General features: G+C 38.3%; 2 protein-coding genes across 2 annotated transcripts in view; one reads left to right on the top strand and one right to left on the bottom strand.

Moving 5' to 3' along the window:
* Positions 1–263: 263 nt before the first annotated feature.
* The window catches only part of LOC139712571 (dual specificity mitogen-activated protein kinase kinase 5-like), a 37,906-nt gene continuing 13,473 nt past the window's right edge, over positions 264–24,696 (bottom strand). Inside the window, exons 7-20 of the mRNA XM_071624383.1 lie at positions 24,184–24,226; positions 22,919–22,983; positions 22,294–22,333; positions 20,629–20,697; positions 10,482–10,563; positions 9,874–9,935; positions 9,181–9,229; positions 8,213–8,337; positions 7,528–7,599; positions 5,343–5,369; positions 4,236–4,262; positions 2,333–2,365; positions 1,430–1,491; positions 264–650 (exon numbers count right to left, since the gene is read on the bottom strand). Coding sequence (XP_071480484.1) covers positions 494–650; positions 1,430–1,491; positions 2,333–2,365; positions 4,236–4,262; positions 5,343–5,369; positions 7,528–7,599; positions 8,213–8,337; positions 9,181–9,229; positions 9,874–9,935; positions 10,482–10,563; positions 20,629–20,697; positions 22,294–22,333; positions 22,919–22,983; positions 24,184–24,226 — 913 coding nt within the window. The 3' untranslated portion in view covers positions 264–493. The remainder of the gene's footprint in view (positions 651–1,429; positions 1,492–2,332; positions 2,366–4,235; positions 4,263–5,342; positions 5,370–7,527; positions 7,600–8,212; positions 8,338–9,180; positions 9,230–9,873; positions 9,936–10,481; positions 10,564–20,628; positions 20,698–22,293; positions 22,334–22,918; positions 22,984–24,183; positions 24,227–24,696) is intronic.
* LOC139712630 (complement C1q-like protein 2) lies at positions 12,207–17,642 on the top strand. Its single transcript, XM_071624442.1, has 2 exons — positions 12,207–12,246; positions 16,849–17,642. Exons 1-2 carry the CDS (start codon positions 12,207–12,209, stop codon positions 17,640–17,642), a joined length of 834 nt encoding a protein of 277 aa, XP_071480543.1.

Here is a 24,696-nt window from a genome sequence, read left to right as displayed (position 1 = left end):
TTTCACACCTCAGTGTGTGTATGTGTGTTACCTGAGGCAATATTTTGGCATATCGTTAATTTTACTGAACATTAGTTGACACACGAAATTCCCCATAAAACCATGCTACAAATGCCACAAGAACAACAAGAAGCAGAAGAAGAACCAGCTACAGCTGTAGGTATTGACAAAGAGGAGGTTTCAAGCAAAACTTCGCATGCGCATCTTCCGGTCGCATGACAGGCAGTGATAGATGCGAGATTCGTTTCTACACTCTCCACCAACCATGTAATAAGTCGTGGCTGAAGTGTATAAATGAAACAAAAAGATAATGGGAGAAGTGGAGGAAGAGAGTCTCCATCAATGGGGAGGTGGTGTTGGAATTAATACCCGGTCATGCATCCTCAGGTGGCATGCTCCGGCTGGCATCCCCAAAATGGTGGACACAACTAAGTCTCATTTTTAACTACATTTCCCATGATCACATCCTGTCCAAAGATGCGATCTTTCCTCCCTAGAGTCCCTTCACGAGTCCCCGTAGCCGCAACTCCTGGAGCTCCTGACACACCCACTCGGCGATGATCTGCTTGTTGCCGTCGGCGAAGATGCGGATGAAGGGATGCTGCATGAGGTCCTGGGGCTTGGGCCGTTCCCCGGGCTTCTTCTGCAAACTGTGTTTGATGCAACAAGGAGCGAGAGAGATTTTAAAAAAGGAGGGAGAGGTAATGTGAGGGAAAGAGAAAGAACACATAACATTTTCTGGGATCCATTTGATTCGTGCTTGTTGAAAAATGTTACAAATCTCAGCACTGCATGCATTGAGAAGAACTATGTTGGTGTGTGAACCTATCACTGATCCTGGGGCTATTGCACAGAAATATTACAGGCAACTCCTAATTAGAAATATATGCAGAGAACAATGGAACTAAATCCCACTCTATCACACAAAGATAATGTTATCTGATGGCAAATCCAATGCATGAGGAAGAAATCTCCAAAATCTAGGCACATAATTTGTATGTAGATGTGTTAGAAAGAATAGTAGTTTAAATGACAGACAGGGAAACAAACACACTTGTTCACAACCCCACTGCACATCACACATCACATCTCTGCACTGAACATGTTGGTTTTCTGTGATAGCACATGAAGGCTCTTCCAATGGCCATATCTCACTCGGCTATATTTCGATTGCTTTAATGATAACAAGAAACACAAACTCCAGTATCCTGTGTATCACATGTCTAAAACTTGTCCTCAACTTGCCCTACAACTATCATATTTTCCCACTTTCCTACAAATATATCTAACAAGAGCTTACGAAGTTTTCAAGTTTTATACATGCACAAGGAAGAAAGAATACATGCCAATGGGCAGAGTATCATGAAAAGTTCCTGGCATGTGTTGAATAGGATAACAGGAAAAAAAAATTGGCATCACTGTCACTCACCATCGACTGACAAAGTCAACAAATTCTTGTGTAAATTTGTCACTTGGTAACCTTGGAGGCTTCTGGGTATCAGAAAAAAAATAATAAAAGAAGACAATGACTCACAAGCTATCAAAACAGATATATATTTGATTAGGTATATCAGCATCAAAGATAAAGAACAAAAATCAACAAGGGTGGATCTAGCTTTTTATAAAGGGGGGGGGGGGGTTGGGGCGGAATGCGAGGGAGCGTAGCGACCGAGGCCGAGCGAGCGGAGCGAACGAGGGGGGGGGGGGGTGTGGGAGGGGGGTGTCCCCCCTCCCACAGTAGGGAGAATTTTTGAAAATCTGTGTGTGAAAATGGCGTTTTCTTGCATCTAAAACACCACTATTTTTGGTATAGAGGTCATTGCCAAATTAAAAATTACAAGTTAAAAAAAACAGATAAGATAAAAAAAAAATGGTCCCCAGATTTTTTTTTTTTTTTTTTTTGGGGGGGGGGGGGGTTGCAACCCCCCCAACCCCCCCTCTAGATCTGCTTCTGATCAATATACTGCACACTGATTTTAGAATATCAAAACAAGCCCTACTGTACCAAAAGTATCATGTTATCTGCAGTAAATGCACTGGAAAATGACAATTTCATTCTATTCTTTTCTGATCCAATCTTGTTCCTCTCTTTTCAACTGATTCTCACATCTATGGTCTGACTGCACTATTCATGCCATGGGATACTTGCACCTTCTAAGCAAGTTTTGCTGTTTATTAGGCTTCTTTGTTCTATATCAACTAATTTCATGTCTGGTCCATATTCTGTTGTAATGATTTATCTAAGGTGGTAAGGTTTTTTTTTTTTTTGTGAAGCAAAGAAACTCAAAACTCACTACAGAAATATTGATACACCTGCAAAATAAATATTTACCTCATGGACAATACACTGCAGAAGATCTATTGGCTGCAAAGAGAGAATCAAAACAGAAGAAATGAAATGAATATCACAGCTTCAATCATAGGGGAAGAAAATAAGATCCCACATTTTAAGAGATTTTTTTTTAATGGGACGACTGAGACGAAAATTACTAACATTTTCCATGCAAAGTTGTACAATACTTCTTTGCTTAACGTTACTGCCCTATACCTGTGACTTAAGTTATCTCATTTGACTTTGTAATCATATAAGTTGAAAGGGAAGGCAGAATAGTAATCATGAAAATTGAAATTTGATTAAAACATAGATTTCATAATTTCAACTATCTGCAAGACAACCTCATTAGTCTGCAGGGGTAATAGTTTGGAAAATGACATACTGAAATAAAATACTAAGGGCAATGCAGAAGAATGAAACATAATCAAAATGAACAGAGTTCATTACTTCTGTAACACTAGAAGTGGTACACAAAAATTCTACAATTCCAATCCATCATATGACTAATCAACAACAACTTTTTGTATCTCTTTGCATCTGACAAACATATTCCTGCCGGTGTCCACGCATACAGATGAAATGAAAAAAGAACTAGAAATGTCGCTATGGCGACTGGTATGCCTCCGCCATAATGCATGATTCTCCCAATAGGTCTATAGTACATGTGGACAATGTGTGATTACATTTTCACAAAATTGGCAAAATATTAAAATGACATGTTTGTCACAAATGTACTGAATGTTTACCTTCCTTGACCTATGTTTAATTGGATGAATAGGAGAGCATGTATTCAGGGATTTAAGAACTTTAACTTGACTTTGACCATTTCATAAGTTTATGCACTGAGTAATTTTCAAGGTATGGAGAAAAAGCGCAATTTCTGTATTGAACAGTAAATTGTTATCATTTTCATCTGGCCTTTGATTTATAAGAGAATCACTGTCAGGCAGAACATACATAAATTCAGCATGTTCTAAGTTTCAAGATAACTTGAGCCACTTCCGAGATATGGAGAAAGAATTAAGTTCAGCACTTTCACTTGATCTTTGACCTTTTGACCTTTGACCTTCTTGGCAAAAAAAAAAATCCCAGAGAATCTCTATTGGGTTATACATGCATACATCAAGTTTTAAAAAAAAAAAAAAAGTCCTGCTGGCATTGCATAAATATAAGGAAAATAGTAAAATTTTGAAGTATTGCCCTTGACCTTTGACCCCTGACCTTTGACCCCATGAACCCTAAATTCCCTAGATAACCACTGCCAGTCAGTAGATGCATATATATACTATGTTCCATGAAGATACCTTGAACAATTTCCAAGATACAGAGAAAAAGGTGAAAATTTAAAATTTTACTTGACCTTTTGACCTTTGACCTTTTGACCTCATGACCCCAAACTTTCACCAGAGAATTTTAATTGGGTAGTACATGTATACACTAAGTTTCAAGAAAATATCTTCAGGCATTGCATAGATATGGGGGAAATGGTAAAATTTTAAGCATTTGACCTTGACCTTTTGACCTTTGACCTTGAGCATGTGCACCCAAAAGTTGATAGGCACAACTTCACCCCCTAATACACATACATGCCAAGTTTCATTAGGATACCTCAAAAGGTTTTGGTAGTTACCCTGTCCACAAAATTCATTACGGACGGACGGAAGGACGGACGGACGGACGGACGGACGGACAACCCGAAAACATAATGCCTCCGGCACCACTTCGTGGCGGAGGCATAAAAAGCATCATCAATCAGCATCCACTACACTTTTCTTACAACAAGTCGAACACAAGAGCTAGAATATGTGCGACCCGATGCAAAATCTTGTGATGATAATGTAACTTAAGTACGGCAAGTGTCTGCAAACGAGGACTCGAAATGAGGAACAGCACTACTCACCGAGAGGTCACGTTCTCTTGGTGTTACCTGCAGAATGGGAAAAATGAGGAAAGAAATGACTGTAGCTGTAGGCCCCCTATGCAGTATTTCCTCTTACAGGGAATGGGAGCAAAATACCACAGTCTTGAGATGGCAAAACAATGTATCAACATCCAACCTCATTTCCAGTAAATCGAGCTTGAAGTTTTGTAAACCTTGTACAGCTCCTTTCCTGTTTTCATTCAACACTTCATATCTTACCCTAGAAGGACCAACACTATCAGTAATACAGTGTATGCAAATTGATTTCACTAGACCTTTCGTTTTAGAATAAAATGCATTTAATCAAAACCTACGTTGTTTTGCCATCTCAACATAACCACATTATTGCCATTGATACGGCAAAACAATGTAAGTCTCCATCACTGGAGCGCCTCTAATCTATTACAATGTCAATATGTGCACGCTTCTGCAGCCGCATGCAGCGCGCAGCCAATTACTGCATAAAGATGTAGATGGCAAAACAACTTATCGCATGTAGATACGTTGTTTTGCCATGCCCGACGTGTGTTGAGCAGGGGCAAGCATATCGCCGCTTATATTGTTTTGCTAACAAAATTTGAACAATTCCCACTGGGAGGGAGTGTCAAAGCTCAGTAACGGAATGGGTTCTGATTTCAAGATTTGGTCAAGAGTTAGATTATACTAAAATAAGCTGAAATATGTGACTATTAGGTCAATTTTCATGAATTTTTGACATACATTGTTTTGCCATCTCAAGGCCAACCAATCAATGACTTCTGGGCTTGAATTTGATAAATGGTATAAATGACACCTTCATCAGTCATTTGTAGCCCCTTATACATTTCATTAAAACAGGCTAGAGGTGACATGTCACAAGTCGCACGTAAACCCATTACAAATATGCATTCCCAATACAGGCGATACCAAAAATGCCCACTGCAGATAGAAAATGAACAAACAAGGGGGGGGGGGGGGTGGGGGTTACAGTTCATCATCATATTGTTTTAATTCCAGTCAGCAATGAGAACAAAAAGAAACAGTAATTAGTAATCCTGGTCATTCTGTCAATGTAACTCTAAAAATGAGGGGAAATATGAAACTCACTGGATATGGAAATCGTCCGGTTGCCATCTGCAATGTGGAGGGATAAAAAAAGATGATATTATAAATGTAAAAGAAAAAAAAATAGAAATGTCGCTATGGCGACTGGTATGCCTCCGCCATAATGCATGGTTCTTCTAATAGGTCTATAGTACAATGTCTTGACAATGTGTGATAACAGTTTCACATAATTGGCAAAATATCAAAATGACAGGTTTGTCACAAATGTGTTGAATGTTCACTTTCCTTGAACTGTAAGTTTAATTGGATGAATGGCTATATTGACTAAGAGTGCAGGTATATGGGGATGTGAGGATTTGTACTTAACTTTTGACCCTTTTATAAGTTCATGCATTGAGAAATTTTCAAGGACATACAGTAGGTATTGAGAAAAAGTGTAATTTCAGTTTTATATAGTAACATTTTAGCATTTAACATGGCTTTTGGCTTTTGATCCTTGATCTTTGACCCTATGACCCACTGTCAGGTAGAACATGCATGAATATGTACTAAGTTTCATGATACCTGGAGTCACTTCCGAGATATGGAGGAAGAAGTGAAATTCAGCACTTTCACCTAACCTCTGACCTTTGACCTTTTGGCAAGAAACTTCCAAGAGAATCTCCATTGGGTAATATATGTATATATCATGTTTATTATCCTGCAGGCATTGCATAAATATGAGAGAAATAGTGACATTTTGAGGAGTTGACCTTGACCTTTGGCTCATGACCTTTGACCCATGACCCCCAAATTCCACAGATAATCACTGCCAGTCAGTACATGCATATGCACTAAGTTCCATGAAGATACTGTGAACCATTTGCAAGATATGGAGAAAAAAAGGGACATTTTGACATTCTCACTTGACCTTTGACCTTTGACCACATGACTCGAAACTGTATTTGGAGAATCTTTATTTGGTAGTACATGTATACACTAAGTTCAGAAAATACCTTCAGGCATGGCAAAGATATGGGGGAAATAGTGAAATTTTGAGCATTTGACCTTGACCTTTTGACCTTTGACCTTCAACATGTGCACTCAAAAATTGATAGGCACAACTTCGCCCACTCATACATATACATGCCAAGTTCCATTAGGATACCTCAAACGGTTTTGTAGTTACGCTGTCCACAAAAATGCTTACGGATGGACGAACGGACAACCCGAAAACATAATGCTTCCAGTGACACTTCGTGGCGGAGGCATGAAAACAGTAGATGACTACACTTGGCTATCTCTGTACTATACACACCTTGTAATCTAATAGATTATCATTCAACAAGCAACATTTCACAAACCTAGTCGTATTGACAAAAATCACTGCCAATGCCAACTACCATACAGTTTAAAAACAGTAATGTTCATATCCATGGAAAATTTGTTTATTTATTTGTGCTGTTTGATTTGTATTGATTACTCACTTTAAACAATTATTTCTACAACTCCTTCTCAAAACTGAGTTTAATCTGACAACCAGACTTCAACTACATGTATCAAAATCATCTACACCAGTGGTTGTAGATCTTTCTCTTCTAAAATTTACACCTGGTTAACAAGGCAGGAACATACTGAGGCCAAATATCCTTCATCACCATAGCATTGCAGTGCACCAGGAAAAACAAGATATGGGACCAAAAAGATAACCCCCCCCCCCAAAAAAAAAAAAAAAAAAAAAAAACTTTCTGATAATATGTAACTAAAACCAATCATTAGCTCAATAATATTCTCAAAAGAGATTTGTCATGACACTAATGATAGGCCTTATTAATGCATTTGTACAAATCTACTTTCTGACACTATTAAAGAATTACAAAATTTCAAACATTTCAAAGATTAAAACAGTTTGGAATGCACAGTACAGGAAATAATGTCTTCTTTCAAAGTGGCCGCTTGCTTATGGCAATCAATGGTAATCTTACGGTAACCACAACGTCAAACACAAGCAAAACTCTTCTGTTCATAGAAATCCTTAGTGGTCACCTGCTTTAATTCAATATTCACTGTTTCCATTTTCATTGAGTGGTAATTATCAGCTTGTGTGACAGATCTACTATCATCCTTGCAACTGTCATATAGCATGTTACAATATGGTCAACAAATGGAAGCAGCACAGACAAAAGAGTTCCAGTTGTCATTGCTTGGTGGGGAATTAAGTATGATGCCGGGGCCAGATCAGTCTCACCTCTAATAAGAAAACTCCTAGACTCCAGACTTCTGAATGCACACCATACTCATCACCCAACACTCGCTCCGGCTGTGAAGGAAGGTTAATTTAACGATTACAATCAAGGAAAATGCAAGGATACTCAGTATTTCTTGTAAAAGAGAAGAAAAGAATTACCCATTCTCAATTCAAAGTGTGATAACTTTGCATAACAGATTTTGCTTCTGGGAAATTTTTCTTCATAAATCTGCAGGATGGTTGATGAAAATAGCATGAATCCAGCATTTATATACAATGACATAATTTTTTTTTATAAGAGAGGCAAAATAAGCTAATAATGGAGTTTTTGTGAGAACCATAAAAAGTACTAGGTTGAAAAGATGACTGTCAAACAGTATCACAAAAAATTTATTCCCAGAAAGATAAAAATGGAGTCAAAAGGGGCCTGAGCTTTCGATCCTAGCAGAAAGATTATTCAAACTTTAATAATTACATGGAAGCAGCAGATAATCTTAATGCCTGTGCGAATAACGCATAAAAAATAGATGAGCAATGACTGCTTAACTGTTAGTGTTGCAACATCTAGTGTGCAATCAATCTTGTGTTCTACAGAATAATGACCACATTTCTTTTTTCTAACATGCTAAAACACAAAGTTTTTACCTTGCACAAACAGGGAAAAGGAGAAGCCAGTTCAACTCACCGCCATGTAGGCATTGGTCCCAATGTAGGTTCTGGTGATAGAGCTGACCAGCTGGGCGCTGACCCCAAAGTCGCAGAGTTTGATCTCCCCCTGAGTGTTGACCAGGATGTTGGACGGCTTCACGTCTGGGAGGAAAAGTCGGGAGACGGATTCACTGATGAATTCAGGCATTAGACCGTGAAATTGTATCTCTCATGTGATTCACAAGAGGTCTGAGAGGTAGACTACCCTCATTCTGGCATGAAGCAACAACTAATCCAGTCACCTATGTATAACTGCCAACATTTATCCTGTGTTCATGATACAAAGAAGGCCTGGTACATGATAGCTTCATGAGATAGAGAAGCCATGATAAGCATTACACACACACACTTAAACAACAGTATACAAATAGTGACTGGTTACGGGCACAATATCTCCTTCCACTGCATGAGTAAAGACCATACACTATTTGTTTTAGACCAAAACTTGGACGTCAAGAGATATGGCCAACACCGACTACTTGGTATACAGAAATGGCAACCATTTCTTCATAAATGGGGAAGGAGTTGCACAATCAGTCTTATGCAAAACCAATCGGTTGAGGTTGTTTACAGTAAAATGAGTAACAGAATGCGCGCCTATAATTGTTGCAGTGCGTGCGGCAAAGGTTTGTTTATTGTGACATCAGAGCCATGTAATGGAACAAAAATTATGAGTCCATCACAAGTTTAACACGGGATTCAATGGAAATTGGTGACGTCAGCCATACGACATCCATTTTTGCTCAAACAAAATTGCACGGCTGACAGCGACAACGTGAAACAGTAATTTAACTGCATATCATGTAATGAGCAATTGACGAATTGGATAGCTACATTCTTTCTAGTTGTGCTATATGAATAGAACACCATCATTACGGGCCAAATGGATGGGTTCAGAAATGTGTGTCAGTGCTCCTGACTGCTTTAAGTTACTTTAATACTCACCTCTGTGCATGATCTTTAGATTCCACAGATAATTCAAGCCCCTGACAATCTGAAACAGTGACAACAAATATACGTAGATAGGAAATCTTTAAAGGCAGCCATTTTCAACTTCAACAGAGCACTGAACCAGCAGTTTCACTACATGTACACTCATCACACTGCAGCTATTTACTTGATAACTTCTTTATTGTCTTTAGCCCTTTACATTTCAATTAAAATTAAACAGCAAAAGATATCACACAATGGCATATCATTCATGAACTGAGAAATGATTTGATTTATTTGAATTGTGACAATGCGAACTACTACTACTACTACTACTGCTGCTGCTGCTGCTACTACTACTGCTACTACTACTACTACTACTAGTACTACTACTACTACTACTACTACTACTACTGATATTGCTTCCAATACTAATACAAATACTGTTACTAGCACTAATACTGATACTACTATGAACTAGTACTACTAATAGTGTTGATAGAAACAATGATCATACACCACAGTTTGGTACTGCAGTGTTTTCTACTAACATTTGCAGCAGCATCCATGTAGAAAAGACACACATATCCTCATTTAATGACTCAGTGGTTACAACTCCATTATTTCTGGACATAGAGTAGTGCATCCATATTGATCTGTTGGAAGTATATGGACAAGAGCAGATGATGACATCTAAATGACACTTACCGATACAGTCATCCTCCCAAGTATTGACTCTGGAATGCATCGATACATTTCTAGGGAGCCACCTACAGGGAGAGCGTGAACGACGAAAAGACTGCATCACAAACTTTGGCACTGAAATAATGTATTCTTTCAATTGCAACTCCACTCAAACAAATGGCAAATCACAATGAAAATGTACCACTGAGTGGTTGCTATTACACTCTTTATCATAGAGATCAAAACAATATACTTACTAAAATGAAATCAGTAAACAACTGCATGCAAATAAGCAAATATGACTTTTTGATTGTATGACTGCATTTTGTCTCTGAATTGCTTGTGTATCAAATGCTCTCAATGACCTTCCTAAAGTAAACACTTCTATTGTAGTCATAAAGACAATTGCAACATTACTGCCACACTCTGCAGTAGTTTGTTCTTATGGAAAATGCCTTTAAAAGGCAATAAGGGGCCTTGAAACATGTGATTACTGTATCACTGCAATTCAGCTAAAACTTCTCAACAAAAGAAATTACTTTGCAGATAAATCACAAATTTTGATAGTTGGATCAAACTGAATTAATTGGTACTTCTGCAGGAATTACAGATCACATGGGTTGTTGGCTTACCATCCATAAACTCTGTGCATATTGAGATTCTGTTTTCTGTGAAGAAAGCTCCATAGAAGCCAATAATGAAGGGGGAATCACACTGCAGATTAAAACAAAGGAGAAAGCACAAATCAACTGAATGAGAAACTTGACACAATTGGAAGTTTTGTTTGTGGTTTTTTTATCGAAATAAAGCACAAATTCCCTCTCTCCTTAATACTTTGTCAACTTGCAGAATAATAAAAAAGAAACAACAAAACAAATCATCAACTGGACACCAGAAGACAGGTAACAGTTCCATCATCTAGGAACATAAAAAAAAATAGCTATTTTGGCTTTGTGATTAATTATCATGACATCTGTAATGATGTACAATATTTAAACTTTGCTATACACACACTTACCAACCAAATCAAATTTGAGATCTGACTTTCACCAATTCAATGTATATACATGAAATATGTCCTCAATAAGATAATTTTTGAATATATCACAGAGGTGATGATTCTAGTAAGAGTATAGTGACAAATTCATATGCAAAGCTATAAACAAAATACAATGTCCCCACGCAATAGTTTGCATGAGGTGAAGACAGGATGCTATGCTACACAAACAAAACTGGTATGAGAAAAGTCGTGATGACCTCCAATAGCTACCCTGCTTCATTGACATATTCAATGATCAGTGTGCTTTGGTTTCTATGCTTTTCAATCATAGTAACTTTCAGCCTCAGAGTAATTCTCCTCTTGACTCGAAACTCCTGCATGCCAACAAACGGCAGAAATAAGCATGCACACTTCTGGTACATTTTAGCAGTGGGAGATTGACTCTTTCCTCGCGATGATTGTCCTATTCAGACATCCACTCTGATTACACACTCAGTTAGGCTCCCATTACAGCATCCACTCTCCCATGTAATCCAGGGACGCAAATCACTGCCCCACTTGAGGATCTATTCCGCTCATCAAATATTAACGTCTAACTTGCCTACAATCAGCCCATTCCCCTCCCCCCCCCCCCCCCCTCCCCATCCTGAGCACTGACAGAACCATACACCACTTGCTCCATCTTATTATGGTCTGAATAACTGAATGCAAAATTTGAATTATGAAGGGTTTAGAAAAAGTAATACCATAGACACAGCAAGTAATCTATGACTGGAAATCCTGCATCCTGTATTATTGTCATTTTATGTTTTGCTTTGTCTTGTCTTGTCCTGTTCTAACGTTTTTACTTTCATTGGAACACATTATATATAACTGAAATTGAATGAATCATTCTAGGTCAGCTATAAATAAGGGACATCTCCTTTCTGGCTGCTACCTACCATAGCATAACTATTAACCTATGTATGTGTAATTGTCAATCTATTTATGTATTTTTGTTCCTTTTCACTGTCTTACTGATATGTTTGTAATCATATCCGAATATTGATATATGTAATTGTTTTTAATATGTTCCTTGCTTTGGTGAAATAAAGAAACTTGAAACTTGAAACTTGAAATACTAAATAAATAACACTCAAGCTATTGCACAGTTGTTACAATAATCAGGTGAACTGATACTCCACATCTTATTCAACTTTCCATAATGCAGAGTGTAAAATCAATTAAACAAACTGGTAGAAAATTCATCAAAATCGGACAAAGAGCACAAAAAATGGTACAGAACCCCACTGCTGTAGATTTGTAGCCAGAAAACAGTGCCAGCAGTAGCAATTACATATGACAGTAAGATGGGATCATGATAGTATTCACCAAGGAGGTGTCTGACAACTCTTACAGTGAGTAACAAACCCCTCTCTGACTTGCACTAAAATATTTACTAAATTTCCTTTGACATGAATTTACACAGAAGAGATTCTGCAGCAAATCATGACCACTTGTAGTGACTCAAAAAGATTGACTCTTTAGGGGGAATGGGTGATAGTTACTTCTTGAGCATTGACTTAAAATGAGTTTTTCTTCAGATCAGTAATGCACAAATCGATGGGAAAGTTGTTAAAGATGATATGAAACAGGGGGTAGAAAAACACACACTCTAACACACTGCACCTCATACTAGCACCCTCTCCCCCCACACCCCCCCCCCCCCCCAAAAAAAAAAACCAACCCAACACATCCAGTTCCGCTGGCCATGTTCTTGCAACATAATTTAAAAAAAAATCGCATCAACAATAGCAACAACAAAGAAATATCTGCTACTTGAATCTGCTTCAAAGATCCTACACTCTGTTCAGCAACGGGCATGAAATCTTGACTTTTCGCTGTTCCACACACTTTTCTAGTAATCATTGAAATATTTATTTATAAGAATAATCAGTCCTTCATACAGTACATATCCTCTCTCCCTTCTTATTTTCCTCTCTTTTCTCAGTCTGTTAAAAACCTAAGACCCTTTCAAATTTCAACCACAAAGATTATGCCCAGTCCAGCAATTTCTGCTTCTAAAATGCATGCAAGGATCATCCCCATCATCATGAACTCCTCGTAATCCCTCATAAAGATGCAAATTACCCCCTTTCAAGCTTTCCATATGTCCTTTAATTCAGCGGAATCAAAGACACCAACTACTGGAAAACATGGTAAGCAAAAATATTCGCGTGCTTTTATTTTCACACTAGTTTCTGGTTGCGCGAAATGAGCGAAAATTTCAACACCGTGAAAATTTTCACTTTTACAGTAGAAGGTGGAATATCTCTAAGACATGAGTACATCACAGATATACACAACCAGTTTCCCTAGAAAATAACTCAAAATGATGCCTCTTTTTTCAGAGAGGGGGGGGGGGGGGGGCAGAGGGGAAGAAGGTTACAAGTCCTTCCTGCCAAGTAATCCACATTTCACACAATGCACTGCAAAATCAGATTCAAATCTGCCTCTTCCTGATTTTTCCAAGCACAGCCCTTTTGCTGAAATGATGATAACAATAATGATAATAGTAAAAAAAAAAATCATAATCCCTCAGCCTATAAATATGCATGAGGTAAAAATGAAATCATAAATATGCTAATCCAAGCAAACCTGGGAAATACGAATGACCAATCATTGCCTTACACTCTAGAAGTTACGGAACCGGAAGACTGATAGAGAAGAGAATCCGAGTGAAAGAGAGAAAATAAAGGATGGATTATTAGAACGATAGAAAGAGAGAGAGAGAGAGGGGAGGGAGAGGGGCAAGAGAGAGGGGGTGGGTAAGGGAGAGAGGAAGGAAGAGAGAAACGGAGAAATTCTCCTGAAATCATGCACATTAGGTGTGATGCTTCCGCACTGGGACCATTTACGCCACACGACTGAAATGGGAAGTTAGCCAAGCTCCAGCTACTCATAGCGTTCCGAGACACGTTCAACCAAGAAACGGAACGCAACCCATTTTACAGTTCAACACAGACTCGCCAAGAACCCCCAAAATGGTAAGTGTTTCTCTCAACAACTACGCTGAAATTATTCATTAAAATATAGCAAAAATACTATCTGTATTATAAGCGATTTGTTGCCAATTGTATCATCACATTTCCATAGAATGAAATGGACTTGAATAATGATCTGCAATCATCTGGTTTTCACACAAGTTTGGTCCTCATCGCCTCTTGTAGCACTGCAAAAATGATGTGTGTGACTCACATCTTAAAATTACATGCTGACACTTCATGATAGGAAAGCACTACAAATCTTTCCATATTTAATCTGAAAATGGCAGTTAATATGCGTCAAATAACGGTTCAAATTACAAGCAGGTTTAGATGTGAGAAATGAAATTGTTTCCACGTATTTACTCTTCTTTCCATCTTTTACTTTTTGACATGTTTTCTGTCAACTTTTAGACAATGGTTGTATTAACTCGTCAATGCCTACTCTGCTCCTCCAATCTACCCCAAACTCCCAACACCGGTCATATGCATTCGCACACAAATGCCAAAATTAGATTCTTTATATAAAGTAGCAGTTTGCAGTATCAAAAAAAAAAAGTTTCTGGTTAAACCTTGCCTCAGGCCTATCACAGAGCCACAGGATCAGAGCAAGCTATTTACATTGGCACCAAATCATTACACGTCTTTAAGTGAGAGGTTTTGAGTTTGATGTATTGTGGTAGGATAATAACATTCAGTTCTTAGAAATGCATAATACCATAAAGAGATTCTCTATGTGTGAAGATACAAAAAAATATATAAGATTTCAACATTCATACAACAGAAACACAATAAAGAATTATCAAAAAGGTAAGTTTTTAGCATGGATTTAAATTTATCAAATCTGTATCAATGTGTCTAATGAGATCAAGTCCTGGGAGTTTGACATAGGCTCTCAATATACCAGTAGCTGAAATGGAGACAAAGTATCACCGCAGCATTCATAATATAATTTCATTCAAAACTTGTGCACTTAGAATCAGATGTAAATTTGAGATCTTGCTAAGTGTGAAAGAACAATTTCTGTGGTAGCACATATTTGAGGTCAGATCTTGCTGTTTCTAGACAAATGAAATAGAAATACTCATACCAAATTCACTTAGCAGCATGCACATAAACATAGCATCTCTGTCAGTCTGATTGTGCTCAAATTTTGACAGAACTCCTATTTTCATTTACATCCACAATACCAAATGATGTGTTCTTTGAAAAATTTTCACACTGAAATGATGTCTGTATCGACACAAGGAGTAAATCCTACTTGGGGGATAATCTCTTTCTACTGCGCTGAATCCAACCATTTCTGTTTGCCCCTCAATTATTTATTGCTTTAAAAGTAACGGGAGGGGGAGGGGATATATTCATCTTCATCTTCGCACCTTCATTTGCTTGTTTTTCTAGCCCACAGAAGAGTTCTGAAGGTGTGTGATGCATTCTATTTCTCAACAAATACAAGCTGGATCTCCTTAATTCCCATCCCCTCATCCCCATCCCCCCCCTTAAAACATTATGAGTGCTAATATTAGTGACCATGTATGATACTATTTTTATTGAACCTTTGATATTCTACTTTTGGCAAGACATAGGCAGAGTTATGAAAGTAAAAGCTCATAGAAATCTACATCATTAAAAAAACTAGAAATGTCGCTACGGCGACTGGTATGCCTCCGCCATAATGCATGGTTCTCCTAATAGCTCTATAGTACAATGTCTTGACAATGTGTGATGACAGTTTCACACAATTGGCAAAATATTAAAATGACAGGTTTGCCACAAATGTGCTGAATGTTCACTTTCCTAGAACTAGGTTCAATTGGATGAATGATTAAAATGTCAGAGTGCAGGTATTTGGGGGAACTGATGATTTTTACTTGACTTTTGACCCTTTTATAAGTTTATGCATTGAGTAATTTTCAAGGTATTGAGAAAAAGTATAATTTCAGTATCAAATGGTAAAATAGTATTATCTAAACCTGGCCTTTGACCTTTCACCTCACAGTTCCAAAGAGAATCACTGTTAGGTAGAACATGCATAAATATGTAAGTTTCATGATGATACCTTGAGTTACTTTCGAGATATGGAAGAAAAAGTGCAATTTAGCACTTTCACTTGACCTTTTGGCAAGAAACTTCCCACAGAATATATATTGGGTAATACATGCATACATCAAGTTTAAAAAAAAAATCCTTCAGGCATTGCATAAATATAAGGAAAGTAGTGATACTTTGAGGAGTTGACCTTGACCTTTGACCCCATGACCTTTGACCCATGACCCCCAACTTCCCTAGATAATCACTGCCCATCGGTACATGCATATATACTAAGTTCCATGAAGATACTTTGAACCATTTGCGAGATATGGAGAAAAACATGAAATTTCAACCTTTTTTTCACAAAATAACCTGTGACCTTTGACCTTTGACCCCGTGACCCTAAAATCCAAACAGAGTATTATCCCCCCAGGATATACCCTCATACCAAGTCTGATGTAAAACCACCACACGGTTCTTGAGATATCGACAAAAACAAAACGGGACGGACGTACGGACGGACAGACGGACGACCCGAAAACATATAATGCCTCCGGCCACTTCGTTGGCGGAGGCATAAAAATAAGTCATATAAGACAAAATGGAGTCATGATTGACTACCACATAAAATGTGAAACACAAGATACAAATGCAACATGCAAGAACGATGCAACAATTATAAAAACTCCAGGCTAGACAATGTTTTCCAAGAGCTGTCAAGAGTGCAGAACATTTATTTGAAAGATTTCTCAGTTATCTTTTCATCCTCGAGCTTTCAATAGTTTAAAAGTAAAGATCTTCAGTAAATGGTAACTAGAAAGTGTTGCTAATGATATCATATTGATGCTTCATAATATCAAAAGCTTAAATCAGCTTCCTCTGAACTCTATTCACAGGTAAAACAAACTCTTGTGCAGATATTGTTACTGCTCCTTCTGCTGGAAGGAAGTTGGATTGCAGCCCATGTGGAGCCAACAGACCCCTCCTCCACCAGACGCCCAAAGAAAGGAGATCTCATCTGCAAGGGGCCTGTCTTATGTCCTGTCTGTCCCCCAGGGCCACAGGGTAGCCCGGGGATGGTGGGCCCACCAGGCCTACCGGGAAGGGACGGAATGAGTGGGACCCCTGGAGCAGCCGGCGTGCCGGGCCTGAATGGTCTCCCGGGAGAGAAGGGAAGCAAGGGAGAACGAGGGGAGGTGGTGACGAGAGAGATTCCTTGTGCCAAAGAGGAGACAGGGACCCAGGGGGATTCTGGGCCACCTGGAAGAGGGGCCAATCCTGACCTCACAGGGGGCCCTCCAGGATTAGCCCACAGGAGCAGTGCCAGCTACCGATCAGCTTTCACTGCGGCAAGGACTTTTGATGTCTATGGCCACAGCGACGTGCACAAGGATTTGACCTTTGACCACGTCGTCTCAAACATCGGTGGCCATTTCAATGCCACCACGGGACACTTCAAGTGTGCAATCAACGGGACATACTTCTTCATGTTCAGCATTGGACACAACAGGGACACACTTGTGGTGTTGCTGAAGAATGGGGAGAAGTTGGTGGGGATCCACGGTGACTCCGGCAACTCCCTGCGGCAGTCATACACAAACAGTGCCATCGTGGACTTAGTTGTGAAGGACGATGTGTGGCTGCAAGTCAAGCAGCGGCATTCGGTCAGTGGGACCAATGACAGGTTCACCACCTTCACTGGTTTTCTGCTGTATCCTGCACCTCCTGCAGTGCACTGACTTTCGCTCCTCATCAACGCTTTACATTCAATAGTGTGGAGAAGCATGATTCCTATCACACTGAACGTATATGCACAAGACAAGACATTGTCTCTGTGGTGAGAGAGATGACTTCAGGGACTGAAAAGTTTGTAACTGTTTTCTTAGATCATCTCTTTTGATATGAATATTTATAATACTGTTATTATTCTCAAGAATGAAGTGTCCTATTTAATCTCACATACAGTTGCTCTTATTTCAAATTATCAATATGTGTACAGGCAACTCGCGTTATAATGAAGTCCTCAAGACTGGCAGTTTTCTTTCATTATATCAAAATTTCATCATAGTCGAATAGTAAAGTGTATGAAGATGTATAGATGACAATTTTGGGACCCGAATCTTCACTTTGTTGTAATGAGAATTTCATAATAACCATGTTTGTTATGATGGGAGTGCACTGTATTTAGATTATATGAATGTGCATGCCTGAGCACAATATCGATAAACTCATCATACCTTTGTTTTCAGGAATGAAATACATAAAAAGACAGAAATATGTACATACTTTTTATGCACATTTCACAAAGGTTTAGGACAGTAGTACATGTATTTGGTGTAGCACATGTGCAGTCCTACACTACAGCACATGAATAATCAGCCACTATAGTCTGTAAGTTATCATACTACATGCTTAAAATTGTAACAAAGTGCTGGTAATGTCTGCGCTGTTAGGATGGTTTACTAATAATTCAAATCGTATGCTAAACTATCCACTTCCTATGAGATTCTGATACTCCAACAGATCTTATAAAGGGCCCTCCATTCCATTCTTTCTTTTGCAGCAAGACAAATATAAAAATTGTTCCTCTGTTTACTTTAAAGTAAAGAGAGATATAAAGGAAGTAGACAATGACAACTTGTGGTTCCGCTCGCCCATCCCTTGGAAATGAATGTTCCCTCAAAATGGAAGAACTGGTGTTATCGTCATTCAAATACTTAGTAGCATCAAATGACAAGAAAATATCAAACTCGCAAAACTTTTCTGAAACATCAGAAGAGGGACTACTGACCTGTCATATACTACTATCATTAACTCTGCCTCTCTTTCTCTCTCTCTTCCTGCTCCATTCTGTTTGACTGTCTGTCTGCTTGTCTCTGACCCCGTTTACAGTGCAGGGCTGGGCTGAGCCCAGGCTGAGCCCGGCCTCAATGGCAGTACTCGGCCCCGCGATTTTGTCCGTTTACAGTGGAGGGCTCGGCCCAGGCTTTTAATTCAAACCTTTCAATATTTTGTTGTAGTGGCGCTCTGCTTGTAAACAAACGACTATTATTGGGAGCGCGCCAGTCGCAATTTGGTACCTCATTTGGCCCAGTTTGCGCTTACAGTGAGAAAAGGCCGGGCCGAGCCCGGGCCGAGCCGCAGCCGAGACTACCTCCAGGGCTTGGCCAAATGCGCGGCCAATTTTGGTACCGCATTTGGCCTTTTGTGCGTTTACAGTGAAATGAAGGCCGGGCTCGTCCACGGCCGACCTCAGCCCTTTCACTCACTGTAAACGGGGTCTCTGTCTTTCTCTGCATCTTCTTTATTACTTCCAGCCCCTCATTTTTTTTTTTTTGTGTGTGTGTGTGTGTGTGTGTCTCTCTCTCTCTCTCTCTCTCTCTCTCTCTCTCTCTCCGTTCATGTCTTAAGCTAGTTCTCTCTCTCTCACACTCTCTCAATTTGCTGCTACTATTAAAGACTCGGTACTGTGGGGGTTCATGGGTGGTCCCATTCATTCGCTGCCCACCAGGGTACATTTTAAAACCATGAATAGCATCGGTCAGCGAATATGTGCATCAAAGTGTACGCTCATCAGTAACGGTCGACTCCAGTTGAGATTCTTTGGCTGTGTGTGCCGAAGACTTACATAGAGATCAGTGATAGAGCTGTACATAATTTGTTATGGAGATTCTTGAATACATCTGAACCGGGCTAGCCTTCCCACTCCAAGAATCCCTACGCTTCTGGGTCTTTCATGCATTAAAGGACAAGTCCACCTTCATACACATGTGGATTGAGTGAATGCATCAATATTATTAGAACACATCAATGAAAATATGGGGAAAATCGGACAACCCATTCAAAGTTATGAATTTTTGAATTATATGCAGTCACTGCTGGATGAAAAGACTACTACAGTGTATGATGTCACATGCGTACAACGATATTTCACAAATTTAATTTTTTGAAAAAAGTGCATATTTCCTCAACCTGTCACTGATGTATGTTAAGGGTAATATCATTCCCCCTGCCTTCTGAAAGAGGCAAGTCAAGCGTTCTTTTATTATGCAAGAAAAGTGAAAATATGTTGAATTTTCTTTGTTTTCTTTATATCGTTGTACACGTGTGACATCACTAGCTGTAGTAGTCTTCTCATCCAGCAGTGACTGAGCAGAAACCTCAAAAATTCCTAACTTTTGAGCGGGTTGTCAAATTTTCCTCAAACACTCACTGATGTGTTCTACTAGTATTGCTGCATTCACTCAATCCACATGTCTTTGAAGGGGGTCTTGTCCTTTGACCCATTGAAGACGAGTCCGGAGTATAATCGGGCAGGTGTCTATGGGAAATGCGTGTTGTAGCAAAATTGGATCGTCCTCAATGGGTTAAAGGGATGGTATAGTTTTGGTTGAGGTGGGGCTTCAGGCTTTCAACTTTAATATTATGAGATAATGAGAGACCTCTTATGAAATATTACAGAACATACAATTCTACAAGATTTGATGAAAATTGGTTTGAAAGGACTGAGATATCCAAAAACAAAGAGGTCATAATACAAGGTGGGACCCACCTCTTAAGATTTGTATGCTCTTTGATAGTTCAAAACTGGATTCTAATTCCAACAACAACAAAATCTGAATCTCCCATCTCAACCAAAACTATGTATCATCCCTTCAAAATAGGGAGATTTGGAATGTTACATCACTCAATATATTGATCATCATGACTTGCAATGGCACTTACCTTGTACAGGATCTGTAATTCTGACAGGATTTCTTTTTGTGCCTCTGGGGTGATATCTAGTGGGATGACCTGATGGATAGAATGCAGGTGTAATCATTATTGGTCAAAGTCCTCACTAGTAGCTTTGAAATGTATAACTGTATCTCTATGACATATGATATTACTCTATATGTTTGTTTGTGCCATACAGAAGTGCTTGTCCAACAAAGACTTACTTCATACTTTTACACTTTTACAATAGCTAGTAAGATCATGAAAAATTCACAGGAGAGTATGAAGCCACAGGTAAGCAGAGATAGCACATTGTCTGTCACACCAAGTGAGACATATGATACACATGATCACTATCATTATTATCATATTCTATATTCCGATGTGAAAGAAAATTCAGAGGATGTAACCATGAATACAACACATAAAGACACAGCAATTTCTATCTAATGAATTGCACTGAATGCATAGGAAAGTATAATATATTTTGCCTTGTTAAATGAGAATTTTGAAATACAGAAATTCCTAAAGAGGACAATGGATGGTTAGTTGGTCATACTGGGTTATTGTTAAAACCATTGTCCACAATCCCATTTCCTTGGCAACATGAGGACACACTTGATCTTTTGGACTTTTCTTTTCCAGCAACTACTGTCTGACATGCATTAAAGGACAAGTTCACCTTCATATACATGTGGATTGAGTGAAGGCAACAATATTAGTAGAACACATCAGTGAAAGTTTGGGGAAAATCCGACAGTCCGTTCAAAAGTTATGAATTTTTAAAGTATCTGTGCAATCACTGCTGGAGGAGAAGACTACTACAGTGCATGATGTCACATGCGTACAACAATATAAGGAAAATAAAAAGAGAATTTCACAAAACTTGACTCTTTGAATAAAGTGCACATTTCTTCGACATGTTACTGACTTACGTTCGGGGTAATATTATTTCCCCTGACTTCTGAAAGAGAGAAGTCGAGTGTTCTTTTATTATGTGAGAAAAGTGAGAATATCTTGAATTTTCTTAATACTTTCTTTATATAGTTGTACTCATATGACATCACAAGCTATAGTAGTCTTCTCATCCAGCCGTGACTGAGCAGAAACTTCAAATATTCATAACTTTTGAACGGATTGCCCGATTTTCCTCAAACTCTCATTGATGTGTTCTACTAATATTGCTGCATTCACTCAACCCACATGTCTATGAAGGTGAACTTGTCCTTTAAGTAACCCTTAATTTTGACCCTCTATGTGCTCAGGCACTTCAATAGCCTAACTTGCCAAGCTCTTTCATCAGAATTCTGTAATCCATCAAAATTTGACCCGGTTATAAAGTTAGCAAGACCACTCAGGTGTAGCAATATGCCACAGTCCAACAGGAAGAAGGCCATGGGGTGACACAATAGGGATTAGGGTAATCTCTATTTATTGACAATTAGTGCAAGACATCTGTGCCAACTGGTGAAAGAAGCACTCCAGTGTGATACCAATCACTAAGCAAAGTACAGCAAGGGTTGATAATAATAATTTCTTATTTAGAGCATAATTCCTCTCAGTGTTGAGAAACAATGAGAAGGTTGCATAAAATGTTGCTACAATAGAAAGGAAAGAAATTACAAATTGTATGAGATCTATAAAAGAAGGCACAATGTTTTCATAGATCCTTACCTTCACTGCCATGACGTTATTTGTTGGTACATGCTTGGCCCTGAAAAAAAGAAAAAAGGAAAAATTAAAGAAGAGTAACAGGATAGAGAGGATAATGGGTGACATATAAAAGTCTTATTTTCTTTTCTTTTTTTTTCCCACTGGAATATGAGGTGGAAGTTGATTGTAACACAATGGGATGAATTTGTATACTCCTAATATTTTACAGATACAACACTGATGCCGCATTTTGTGAAATTAACATCTGATTTTCATAACACACATTTGTATTTATTTCTCATACAAGTATAAAAATTCCATCATAATTGATTCCTTAATATTGATGGATTGTATATTGACATAAACCTAATCATGTTAATATTCATAACCATTAAATCAATTGTTTCAGTTAGCACTACATTTCCTATCGTTGTATATATCTATTTGTTTTATCATTATTGTTGTTGTTGTAATGCCATCAAATGTTATAACTACAAGAGTATTTCAAATCATTTCAAGCCTTTTTAAAAGAGCATAGCATTGCATGCCCCCCTAATGGAACATTACTGTATCTTTCCCTGCTATTGAATTCATCATCTATATAATGTATGTCTACACCTACATAAGACTAATTTTGCAAACTCACTTGTATACTGTACCACTGTGACCATGTCCAAGAACCTCTAGATGTAAGATGTCAGTTTCCGCTATCTGTACAGTACACAGAATATACATTGCATGTTGAATGACTTCATCATATTTGTCTTGCATTACCACTGTTTAATAAAGAGCATATACTACATTCAAGTTGAATCTGTATTAACCACGGCTATAAATAATGTCTGATGTAATCAATGGCTACTGTAAAAGTGGAAGTTTTTGCAGGGCTGAAATTTTCGCGCATTTCGCGCAACCCGAAACTAGCGCGAAAATAAAGGCACATGAATATTTTTGCTTGTCACATGTTCCAGTAGTTGATGTCTTGATTCTGCGGAATTAAAAACACGCGAATGTCCTCTTACCCCGCTGAGTGCGAAAATATCCACTTTTACAGTAATTTAAGTGTAAAATCACGAAATATAACATCTAATGACTGTATGACTTTAGATGTACAATATTCTACACATCAAGAGGGTAAGAAATCAGCCTAGTATTGCTCCATCTAATTTGAAAATTTGTTCATCTGCACATAATATGAATCAGAGCTGCCAATATTCCCCAAATCAAAACAAAGGAAGTATAGAGCGAGCAGTTAGGAAGATGTGTGTTACATCAATTTCATTGGGAAAAAAAAATAATAGCTCCTGAATCACAGCGATTTCATTTCTCTCATATTCTGACATACAGAGATATCTAAACCTCTCAGGAAATCTCTGGCAAAATCAATGAGACTTTGCAACTCTTTATGATTCAGTTGACATGCATAATTATTTAGCCTTTGGCAGCTGATCATGCTTTTGTCATGTAACTCTTCAATGATGTTTCTTGAATGGAACTAATCAAATGCCGTGATGATTATTGAAAATTTTGCAATCTTATCTAATCCATGATTCAGTGCATCACTTGCCCCTCGAGTCTTTTAATAGCAAGTTGTTTTCAAAGATGGAAGTCTACACTCTGGGAACAAGTACAGGCAGACTATAATGATTTCAAGCACATGCTTTGTTGTTTTGTTCTCATTCTTGGTGATGTTTCTGTAGGAAATATCATAGGCAGATTGCTTGAGTTTTCAATTGAGTTTGTAATCGCTTTTTTCGGACGTTCGGATAACAGTGGGCAGCATAATTGGGGTAGGACTGTATAATATGTCATATGGATTGCTGGAAACTGACAAGAACTTTCACTCGTTCATCCAGAATGTTTCATATGACTTAATGCAGAAGTTGAATTAAGGTTGATCAGTGTGCTCACCCTTCCACTGGCTAGGATCTCTCTTAGTTCAGCATCATGTCTCCTGTGATGAAAGGAAATGTGGAATAGATTAGATCTGCATTGAAACCATCTCTATTGGGTGATGTTCATTATTCAGAAGGTTTTTTATTCCAAAGATTCGTTATTCCGAAACACAAATATTCTGTATACCTAAAGGTTTGTTAATCCAAAACTGAAAAGGGGTCATTAATCTGAACATTTGAGGCGTTATTCTGAATGTTCGTAATTCCAAAAATGATACAAGGTTCGCTATTTCAAAGGCCTGTTAATCTGAAATGAAATAAGGTTCATTACTTCGAAGGTTTGTTAATTTGAAAATGAAATAAGGTTTGTTAATTCAAAGATGAAATAAGGTTCGTTAATCCGAAAATGTAAAGACGGTGCGTACTAACGAACCTTTGGAAATATGAACCTCTTTTCATTTTCGGATTAACAAACCTTCAGAATAACAAAACTTACTTCATTTTCAAATTAACGAACATTCCAAATAAT

The sequence above is a fragment of the Diadema antillarum genome, unplaced genomic scaffold (assembly GCF_040938485.1).
Source record: "Diadema antillarum isolate AM-2024a unplaced genomic scaffold, OU_Dant_1.0 scf00000041, whole genome shotgun sequence".
Lineage (NCBI taxonomy): Eukaryota > Metazoa > Echinodermata > Echinoidea > Diadematoida > Diadematidae > Diadema > Diadema antillarum.
This window is presented reverse-complemented; position numbering and strand designations above follow the sequence as displayed.